At 50.2% G+C, this 11,222-nt stretch overlaps 1 protein-coding gene across 1 annotated transcript in view; it reads right to left on the reverse strand.

The window, feature by feature from the left end:
• Positions 1 to 546: 546 nt before the first annotated feature.
• SERPINA11 (serpin peptidase inhibitor, clade A (alpha-1 antiproteinase, antitrypsin), member 11) overlaps positions 547 to 11,222 on the reverse strand; it is a 47,498-nt gene continuing 36,822 nt past the window's right edge. Inside the window, 1 exon segment of the mRNA XM_008588173.1 lies at positions 547 to 894. Coding sequence (XP_008586395.1) covers positions 547 to 894 — 348 coding nt within the window.

Raw genomic sequence — 11,222 nt, forward strand, 5'->3', positions numbered from 1 at the left:
AGATGCCAGCGCCATGCTCTTGGGCTTCCCATCCTCTGTAACTGTGAGTCAAATAAACTTCTGTTGTTTTATAAATTAACCAGTCTTTGGTATTCTGTTCTAGCAGCACAAATGGACTAAGATAGCTCCCTACCCTACAAATGCCTTGCTCATTTAAAACTAACCCTTATATGATGCTTACTTTGGGCCAGGCACTGTTCTAAGAACTTTACAAAGTTTAACTCTTTATTAAAAAATTGCATCATGGCAGTCTTGTGAGGTGGTATTGTTATGATCCTTATGATACATATGAGGAAACTGAGGTACAAAGAGGTTAAATAAAGTGTCCAAGGTCACAGAGCCAGAACAGCAGAGTCTGAACCCAGGCTGTCTGGTTCTTAAGCACTAAGCCATGTGTGTTCTTAGGGGTGAAGGTGGGGGGCAGAGACAGAGATGAGAAAAGGCAGGTAACAAAAAAAGAGAAGTCACAGGGTCACTAGAGCCAGTAATTAGGAGGCCAGAAAGTGTAGGGAGCTCCAAGGAGAGGGAGACTGCACAGGGCTGGGACTACGTGTCCTGTCCCAAGTGCAGCGCCTGGTCTGGAGTGGATGATCGGTTGGTACTGGTCAGAAGGAGCCTGCAAGGATTGAAGAAGGCTGGTGAGGTCAGGGAAGACTTCCTGGAGGCAGCGGCCACTGGCTGGGCCTTGAGGGGCTGGGAGAGGCCTGGAGCTGCCTTCGTGGCCAGGGATGAGCTCTCGTAGAATCTCTTAGGCTCGACAGCAGGTCTCCTCTGGAACCCTTGGCGCATCATCCTTTCCTCCAGGCTGAAGTACAGGACGTGTGTGTCCTGCACATACGAGCTCCTGAAAGCAGGCTGAGTCTCCAAGCAGCGTGAAGTCTGATGCCCAATCCCCTGCCGTAGACGGTGAGGGCAGTTAACCCAAAGTGGGCACTGGGTGACAGGTGGCTTGGCCCATGAGTACGCAGGCCGTGGCTGTGACTGGAGCACCAGAAGAACAGCAGCTGGCACGAACATCAGGGAGGACATTCACTGTTCGGGGTGGCAGATGCCTGGGAACCGCCGCCCTCAGGACTGGGGTTAGCACCAGAGAGCAGCCATGAGCCCTACAGAAAATGGGGTGCATTCCACCTGTGCAGCTGCAGGGCCTTGACGGGTTAGGAAAGCTGAGCCTCGCTCTCCTGAGAGGGAAACTGAGGCCTAGGGAGGAAGAGGGTCACTGAGTTACAAATTTGGGAATCAAGCTCCCCAGAAATGTTAACTTCATGCCATAGCATTCGTTTCATGGAATCAAGGCCACAGTCATCACCTTATCGTACTCCCTATAACATGTAACTAAGTCCTGGCTCATCACGGAAGCAGTGCGGCTCTAAAAGCAGGAGGGAAAAAGCATTCTGTGACCTGGGAAGGTAGTCACGTGCACGCACACACACCCTCCTGCACTCTCCCCAGCCCTGGTCATTGCAGGGCTCTAAGCAAGCCCTTGCAAAGCCCACCACGAGGGCAGATGGCTTTATTTCCATTTTCCATAGGATGTCCGGGCAGAAACGAAATCTGGGTTGCTGTGATGTAAAAAGAAGCAGAGATGTGGAGGTTGTTTTGTCCTCCCTTTTCCCCGCCTCTCTCTTTTAAACCAGGCTTTTAAGTGCTGGCCCTCTGCCTGCCAATTGCCTCGCTGTAAAGCTATTCAGAAACTTCCTGTTCCACATGCTAATTAACAGTTTATGAATTTTAACTTCCACCCAGTGCCATGCAGCTACAGCGTCCTGCAGAGGCCTGCATCTGCCGTTCAAAGTCCTTGTGTGTTTTCTCCTTCCTTCTAACGCGCATGGTGGAGACCCCAGCAGGGATTGCCAGTGACTCAGGAACCACCTAGCCTTAGGCCAAAGAACTGGAACTGGATCCTTTGTCATGATCCATCTGGCCATTCCTGGCCCAAGACAGGCTCAGTTCAAAAGGACTCATCAGCCACAGCTGTGTGACAGGAAGGTCCTTGCTGGGCCCAGCCCTTGCCCCCAAGGAGCTCCTAGTCTTGAAGAAGGGTGGGTAGGCAATAAACAGTGTCAGTACTGGGGAATATTCATGTATTAATCTTTACAACAACCCCAGTGAGGCCAGGATGCTTTTACAGACAAGGAAATCAAGATCCAGAGTGGTCAGGTAGCTTGCTTAAGGACACCAGGTAGTCACTGGCAGAGCTGGGATCCGAACCCAGGTCGTTCATATCCTGAGCCCATTTCTTCTTTTGAGTTTTTGGTTTTATTGATTTGTAGGAAGTCTTTAACTATTAAGGAAATTGTCTCTTTATCTGTGATGTGAATTATGAATATTTTCCCTTGTTGATTGCTTGACTTTTGACTTTAATTTTTCCCCATGCAGTTTTAAAATTTATTGATGAGAATTTAACAATCTTTTATGTTGCTTGAGTTTTGCGTCATGCTTAGAGAAAGGACTTCCCCATTCTGAGATTATATACAAAAATGCTGTGCTTTCTTTTAACATTTTGAGGGTTTTTTTTTTTGCACATAAATATTTGATCCATCTGTAATTTATCTGAATGTATGGTATGAGGTGTGGTTCCTACCTTCATTTCTTCCTGGTGGCTACTCAGTTCTTCTAATACCATCTATTAAATACTCAGTCTTTTCCTGCTGCTGATAAGAAATGCCATCGTCATTACATCTACACTCCCAGGTGTATTTGTGAACCAGGCCTACAAGTGATTAAAAAGCCAGCACAAAGCTGTTGTGTGAAGCAGTCTACAAATGAAGTATGAAGTTATCATGAAGAAAAATATGATAAGAAATGCCATCGTCATTACATCTACACTCCCAGGTGTATTTGTGAACCAGGCCTACAAGTGATTAAAAAGCAAGCACAAAGCTGTTGTGTGAAGCAGTCTACAAATGAAGTATGAAGTTATCATGAAGAAAAANATGAATATTTTCCCTTGTTGATTGCTTGACTTTTGACTTTAATTTTTCCCCATGCAGTTTTAAAATTTATTGATGAGAATTTAACAATCTTTTATGTTGCTTGAGTTTTGCGTCATGCTTAGAGAAAGGACTTCCCCATTCTGAGATTATATACAAAAATGCTGTGCTTTCTTTTAACATTTTGAGGGTTTTTTTTTTTGCACATAAATATTTGATCCATCTGTAATTTATCTGAATGTATGGTATGAGGTGTGGTTCCTACCTTCATTTCTTCCTGGTGGCTACTCAGTTCTTCTAATACCACCTATTAAATACTCAGTCTTTTCCTGCTGCTGATAAGAAATGCCATCGTCATTACATCTACACTCCCAGGTGTATTTGTGAACCAGGCCTACAAGTGATTAAAAAGCAAGCACAAAGCTGTTGTGTGAAGCAGTCTACAAATGAAGTATGAAGTTATCATGAAGAAAAATATATTTAAAAAGTGACTTGGCATGCAGTGGCAGTTACCATGTCATATGTTGTGCATATTAAGTGGCTTTTTATGCACACACACACACCCTCACATGAGACCACACATGCACACACAGGGTAAGAGTAAGCATGATGAATCAGAGACTAACTACCTCGTGGTAGTTTCTGGAAAGAGAAGGCACCAGCTCATTTGGCTGTGACATAGTCTCCTCAATTAGGAGACACAGAGCTCAGGGTCAAGGAGTAACCACGAGTATCTAGCAGTTGGTGGCACTGGGGATTCTAGAAAGATACAAGGACATTGCCCAAGGCTGAAATCATGATTTCAGTGAGGTCTGCCCTGTTTCCTGGATTCCTTTGCCACCAACAGCACCTGAAATTTGAGGGCCCAGAGTGGGAGGTCTGGGGGCTCTTGTGCCAAGCTCGGGACAGATGTTGGACATCAGGAGATGGATAAGGCAGCCCCATCCTTAGGGAGCACCCAGTGCAAAGACAGGTCCTGGCGAGCCAAGAAGAGGGGCCCGTCGAGGGACCACGTCAGCGTGCCATCACAATTGTGACCTGAGAGTGTGAGAATTTTCAGCCACTCGAAGTGTGCCCACTTAATGGCATAGCCAAGAAGCATGTGGACAGTGGGGACCACAGAAAAATGGATGTGCAGAATCCAAACAACTGCACAGAGAAGGAATTTGGCCCATACGCAGTGGGAGGCATTTCTCTTTATCTGACTGAGGTGAGGTGTTCACCTGCGCTTCAGTGAGAGACACTGGGTGCTGGAACTGGAATTATACACGGCATTTCCATTGTATTTTGTGTATGCTTGGGTATACCTGCTGCATATGTGTGTGTATGGTTACCCTTGCCGACCTCTTCCAGAAGCTTCCTCGAGAGGCAATCACTACATTTCCTTTCAGTTTGAGCAGCCAGGTTTTCACTTGCTCAGGGACTGGCCGAGCAGTGCAGGAGGAAGCCCCGGCAAGGCGACAGGGTGTGAGCCGGCCTCCTCCGTCCCCAGCTGTGTGGTCTGGGCAAGCCACTTTGTCTCCTCAACTATTTTGTCCTCTGCAGCATGGAGACGACAGGGTGCACTTTTGCAGAGTTACCATTGGGTTAGAAGTCACGTGTCAGATGCCTGGCGGGGGCTGGGTGCTGCAAGAGTTAATAATAGTGATATTCATGACGCCGCTAGTAGTTATTATTGTATAATCAGTGTTCCACGCATGCAGGTGTTTGTGTCGGCCATCAGTCCACAGTTCCCATATAACAAGGGTTGGATACTTCCCTTGGGGAGGTGCGGGAAGGCACAGGCCAGTGACCCCTTCTGCAGCGCGGCCTCCCCTGGTGTGGGGATGAGACTTTCACTTCTCCTTTATTCACTCTCTCCCTTCGTTGCCCACCATGCATCTCTTGGACTTTTGATAGGGGCAGGATGACCTATCAAGACCTTTCTGCAGCCCACAGAGTACAGAGACTGGGCTGAGGAGACCCCCTGTAGGTGGGGGTTTCAGTTGGTTGGAGGTAAAATGCCTCACACTCGCTGTGTGGCCCCGGGCACTTACACTGGTCTCACTGGTGGACTAAACTACAGGACCAGATGCTCTCAGAGTTCCCTCCAAAAGGGTGACTTCGCAGTGTGCTTCGTGGAGGACGCCCCACGTGCACTTTTGATATCCGTGTGGCTTTCGTCTTAAAGCTTTTTAGTATCTTCTTCTCACCCAAAGCGAAAATGTGTCTAGAATAGCAACTTGTAAAGTTCGTTCTTAAATATCGCAGGGGACTCCAATTATTCTGAAAAATGTTTTCCAATCTGAGAGGCGGGGCGAGTGGGGTGCAGATGGGAGACTGGGGATGGCTGCTTCTCTGTCTGGCCCTGCTGCTGGGCTAAGACAGCAGACCTGTGCGGCTGTGTAACCTGAGGCTGGCTGCAGGCTCTCTCTGAACTCTGCAAAGGTGAGGTGCTGGGCTCCAGGTGCTGCCTGGATGGAAAGTTCTTGGTGAGAAATCACCCCTTTCCTCCACCAGCTCACTCCAGCCTTCTCCCTCCTGCCTGACAAATGATGTCGGGAAGCGGGGAGCGTAGGTAATTTAGGACGCTTTAGGGTGAAGAGGCCTACTGGAGTGTGTCTTTTGAAAGCTTCTAATCCATGGCCAGAGCCTTTTCCTACCTGGTCTTTTCCAGAAGTCTTGGTCAGACGGCCTGGTTTGTCTCCAAGGGCAGCTGCCGCAGCTCCCAGCCTGGCCGGGGCTCCAGGCCATCGACGCTGCTCTGGTGACGCCTAGTGGCGGGAGCCGCGCCTCGCCCTAGATGGTCCCCGTGGGTCCCGTGCCCTCTGGGTTCTTTCTGCTTTCTATTTGCAGAAACCAACCAACAAAATACCTTTCATCTTCCTCGGACGCTTCCTCTCTATTGCATCTGAAGCTCCCCTTTCTCTGGCTTGTTGCCTGCATGTTGTTTAACTTTTATGCTATTTTCTTCTTCACACTGAAACTCTATAATGAGGAGAAAGAGCCTGGGGCCAGTTTGAGCAGTGGCTTCACTGCCAAATCTGGATGAGCGCTCACTGAGTCCTAAAGGACATTTTCTACTTTGCCCCGTGGGGTGGGATGCTCATCTAACAGCTTAGAAGGTTCTCAGAGGGCAGTAGGGAGCCATCCGTGCCCTGATGGGGAGAAAGCAGGACACCCAGGGCTACTAAATCCCGCTTCTCTTCTGTTCACTTGCTGTGTGACCTTGGGGAAGCCACCTTTCCACTCTCCCCTTCTGTCAGGTGTTCTTCTTTAAGTCCCGGAAGCTCCAACCTCCCTTTCAGCTTTAACACTGGTGACGGGCCCCCTGGAGGGAGGTCAGCTCCCAGCAGACCTGTCCCCACGGGTCTGGGGGTCAGGCCTGCAGGGAGGGCCTGTGGGGGGCTCTTGCCTGAGGGTCCCAGGAGCCGTGGGCACAAGGGTCACCTTCAGCTCCTGTGGCACAGGAAGTGAAGTGGCTGAGAGCTCTGGCCTTGCAGACAGAGCGGGTGGGTTCCAGCTCACCACTGAAGCCACGCGGCCCTGGGAAGCCCCTTCTCCCATCTGAGCATCGGCCTCGTCATCTGTCAAGTGGTGATGACCATGCCCATCTTCCAGGGTGGTGTAAGGATGGAGCAAGCTATGCCAGACAGGATCCCACATGTGCGGGCACTCAGCGACACAGGGGACCCGTCCCTCTGCCGCACCGTTCAGCTTCCTCTGGGCCTGGCCAAGTTGCAGAAGTGCCCGCAGGTGACTGTGCTTCCACCAGCCCGCCAGCACTCAGCAGGTGCTCTGTGAATGCTTGCTAAGTGTGCCCAGAATAAGAACCCAAAGAGCAAAGAGCAGAGCTGCCTGGTGCCTCCTCTCCTTGTGGGGGCCAAGGAGGAGGCTGAGGGGGCAGGAGCAGGGTCCCCCTGGCCTGAGTGGCCACATGTCTTGAAAAGTGACCTGGGCTTCCCTCAGGCCTCTCCACGAGCCCAAAAAAGAAAACCAGCAGCTGCTCCCCAGGGATCCCTCAGGCCAAGACCCCGGGGCTCAGGCCCTTCCTCAGGCCTGAGGAGATAGGGGGCTGGAGGTGTCTCCCATGGGCTCGTGCCCAGGGCGTCCAGTGATGCCCAAGGCCTGGCCTGGCCTGGCCTGGTCCCCGGGAGAGCTCCCAGCGGCACTGCCACACCCCTGCAGGTGCTGCTGTTCCAGCTGAGAATGATGACAGTCTCCCAGGTGCCTGGGTCTCTAAGGGCATCATCTCCCTGAATCCCCACAACAACCCTGTGAGGAGTCTTAGTACCCCCACTTCACAGATGCAGAAACAGAAGCACAGAGAGGCATAGCAACTTGCCAACGTCACACAGCTCAGGTTCCAGCCAGGAACCTCCAGAGCCGGTGTTTTCACCTCTCCCAGTGTGCTGGAGAAGCTGCGCTGACAGAAGTTGGCTTTGTGGGGTACAGACCTTGCTCTCCAAGATGCTGGTCTGGGCCCATGCGGGCTGTGGGGGAGTCCACCTGGGGGACCCCACTAGGCCTGGATAATGTTCCCTTGCTAGGGCTGCAGTATGGCTTCTGTGGACCCCCTCCTCCTTAGAAAATAATTAAAATTAATATTTTACAATGTCATCATATGAAGACAAATACAATCCAGGCTGAACCATGTTCATCTTTTTCTTCTGATTTTAAAAGAAATGAAGACTTTTGAGGACCCTCTAAAAGTATCAGGGCTCTAGGCACCGCCTGCTGGGGTGGGAGCAGTAGTGGTGGAGCCCCTTCTGCATGCGGGCTCAGGGCTCCAATGCTCCACACGCTCACTCAGGTGTGTTTTGTGCAGGCGCGTTGCCCCCCGCCTCATGGCTGAGCAAGCAGGAGGGACCGTCCAGGGTTGCGCATCTGGCCAATGTCTCCTGGACATCTCTCTACCTGGTTCTGCAGCCTTGAGTGCCAGCTGCTGGTGCCTTCATGGGACAGAAAGCCTGCTGGGGGGTGGGGGGCACGGCTTGGATGTGAGAACAAGAAAGCAAGCCTTCACCCTCGAGGGACTCTGGGCATGAGGGTCTGGGCTGGAGCAGCCAGGTGGGCTTTCTGGAGGAGGCAGGACCTGCTGGAGGTGAGGAACAGGGAAAGCCCCCCATGCTGGTGGCAGTGGTGGGGAATACCCTGGGCTTGCTGTCACCTTTCTGGGAATTTGGAACCACGTGGCTATGGAGAAAGGCTTTTGACTCTGAACTTGTCCCCGAAGTGAGGGGGCTGCCAGGGTAGGTGGTGAGTTCCGCGTCATGTCACAGGGTATTTTCTCACTAGGAGGCCTGTAGACCAGAGGTTCCTGGCCTTGGCTGCATGTCAGAATCATCTGGGAAGGTTGCATAAATCCAGATACTTAGGCCTCATCCCAGACCAATTAGATCAAAATGTAGGGGGCAGGACCCAGCCCCAGCTGTTTTTAAAGCTATAAAAGGAATTCATGAATTGCACCTGGGTCTGGGTCTGGGGTTGGGAGATGTAATTTGAAGGTGGTTGGGGCTGGCACATGGAGGTCATCCATCAGACGTCTGGAGCTCAGTGCTGGTCCCTGTCTGGGGTCCTTGGGCCATCCCGGGCCATCACCCATCCTCCCCAGACAGTCTGTGTTTCCAGAAACCCACTGGTGTGTGTCTCCTCCTTCCCCCACTCCACCCACCTCATGCCTTTGTCTCCCCTCTGAACCAGATTCCTCCCTGCTCCAAGGTCTTCAGAGCTTGGCTACGTGTGAGCACTCTGTGGTTTCCTGTTGAGCTTGGAAGCTGCAGTGGCCAAAACACCAGGAGGGAGGAGAGGTGTCCTACAGGAATGCTGGCTGCGGCTGACAGTAAGGGTGCCAGGGCTGGATTCCTACTTGGGGCTTCTGGCTTGGAGCTCCATCAAGCTGTGTGTGTGTGTGCACATGTGCATGCTCCAGTGTGCAAGCCGGCATGCACATGTGGGGAGCACTAGTCTGAGCATGCGTGAGTGTTGGGTGTGTGTGTGCAGCTGTGTGAACATGTGTGCATGTCATTTCTGAATCATCCGGAAGGATTATGCACACGCCCAGGGCTCCAGCAAAGCAGGGACGCCAAAATGAATGCACACATAGACGAATGCAAAGATGAACCAGCAAATAAATACATGCAGAAAAAAATAATTTCAAGTTGTCGTCAGAAAAAATTCAGAAAGAAGCTACTTTGTGTTCGGCACGCGTTTCTGTCATTTTAAAAATTAACTTAAAAAAAATTCCTCGTGGGAGGCAAGGAGAGTCCCCAAAGCTTTCCCATGCTTCGGGCCTCTTAAAAGTCATAATGTGACCCTGGCACACATGGGTGCTAGTGCAAGCTTGCCTGAGCACGCAGTGGATGCATGTGATGCTCAGTCAAGGGGCTGCTTTCAGGTTCCTGTCTGCATGAATCTGTGCATGCACTTGTGTGGGGTGTGCGCATGTGTGTATATGTGTGCACATGTGGCTGCAGGCAGATGCAAGGGCTCTCGTGTATTGCTGTGTGTACCTGGACATGCACGAGGGTGCCAATGGGATTTTTGCGGGTGCATGAGTTTGATGGCATGTGCTTTTTTGCCTACAGAGAAGAAAACTTTCGTATGGTTTTTTTTACTTCCAGCATCTTAATTAATTTATTTATCTATTATTTTAAAAAAATTTAATATTTACTTGTACATAAATATTTGTGGGGTACAGTGTGTTGTTTCAATACATGCGTGTACTGCACAATGATCCACCTTGGGTAGATAGCGTAGTTTTGTACCCATTAGTCCACCCCATCTCCTCCTGGCTTCCCCTCCCAGCCTCTGGTAACCATTATTCTACTCTCTACTTCTATGAGAACCTTTTTTTTTTAAAAAAGATTTTTGCATATGAGTGAGATCATATGGTGTTTTTCTTTCTGTGCCTGACTTACTTCACTTAACATGATGGTTTCCAGTTCCATCCATGTTGCTGCAGATGAGGATAGCATTTCTTTTTATAGCTGAATAGTATTCCATTGCGTATATATACCACAGTTTTTTATCCATTCCTCCACTGATGGGCATTTAGATTGATGCCTTCTCTTGGCTATTGTGCATAGTGCTGCGATGAACACGGGAGTACAGGGATCTTTTCAATATATTGATTCCATTTCCTTTGGGTACACACCCAGGAGTGGGATAGCTGGGTCGTAAGGTAGATCTATTTTTAGTTCTCTGAGGAGCCTCCACACTGTTTTCCACAGTGACTGTGCCAATCCACATTCCCACCAACAGTGCGGGAGAGCTCCTTTTTAGAGAAGAAATCTTTTGTAACTCAGCCATCATCTCCTAATTGCAAGTGTGAAAGGCAAGAACTAACTTGCTTAGAATGAAATACGAAATTCTGAGGCTGAGCATGTGCTCCTTAATTCTTCATGGCTTAGACTTCTGTGCATCTCCCTGTCTCCAGCTCACTGATGCACTAGTTCAAACACAGAGACCAACGTGCTCATACATACGTATAAAGAAAACTGTGAGAAGTGGGAACAGTAATCTCACCATGCCACAGGCCAGCATTCCAGACTACTGGACTTGGGTCAGTTGAGACTTCTGATTTGCAACTAAGGGTGAACACCACTACGTGAGAGAGGGAAAAGAGACTTTTCCAGCAGGGCGCATACACAGAGGGGACCCTCCACAAGGGGAAGTCCAGCTTGTTCTCTCTTAACGCTTGCTTCTAAGTTAGCTTCCTCTGCCTGGAACCCTCCTTTCCTTTCTGCCCGTGCTACAGCTTTCACCTACCCTCCTTTTAGGAGGCCCTCAGGTGTCTTCTCCTCCAGATTGCCTAAGTCTCTGTGTCCGCTCACTCTCCGTGCTTCCCTAACTTACAGCACTTTCCACGCTAGTGCTGGAATTTTCTCTTTGATCTTTCTTATCTGTCTCTATAGACAGAAAACTCTTTAGAAGCAGCTCTGAAGCTTCCATCTCACTTTAACCTGGCTCAGTGTCCTATCTCTCTGTTTGCTGAGTAAAGGGGCAGCTGGGTGATGCTTCCTCGGGAAGCCTTTAGGGGGCTTTTTGCTCATTGCCCCATTCTAGGGTACATGCACCAGGCACACAGACGCTTGCTTGACTCTTTAGCGACCTTGTCAGAATTCTCAGGCTTGGGGACAGGGGCCCCAGAGATGCAGTCTTCGGCAGGCCAGGGTCACTCTAGCCAGCCAGCCATCCTCATAACTCACAGGGGCTCCTTTGTGGGCAGGCATTTGGGGCAGGTGCACCAGGACTGTTCTTCACTGAGGTTCTCAGCCCCCTCAGCACCTGGTCCCTCTGAGGCTCTGT

This window comes from Galeopterus variegatus, unplaced genomic scaffold, assembly GCF_000696425.1.
Source record: "Galeopterus variegatus unplaced genomic scaffold, G_variegatus-3.0.2 Scaffold4703, whole genome shotgun sequence".
Lineage (NCBI taxonomy): Eukaryota > Metazoa > Chordata > Mammalia > Dermoptera > Cynocephalidae > Galeopterus > Galeopterus variegatus.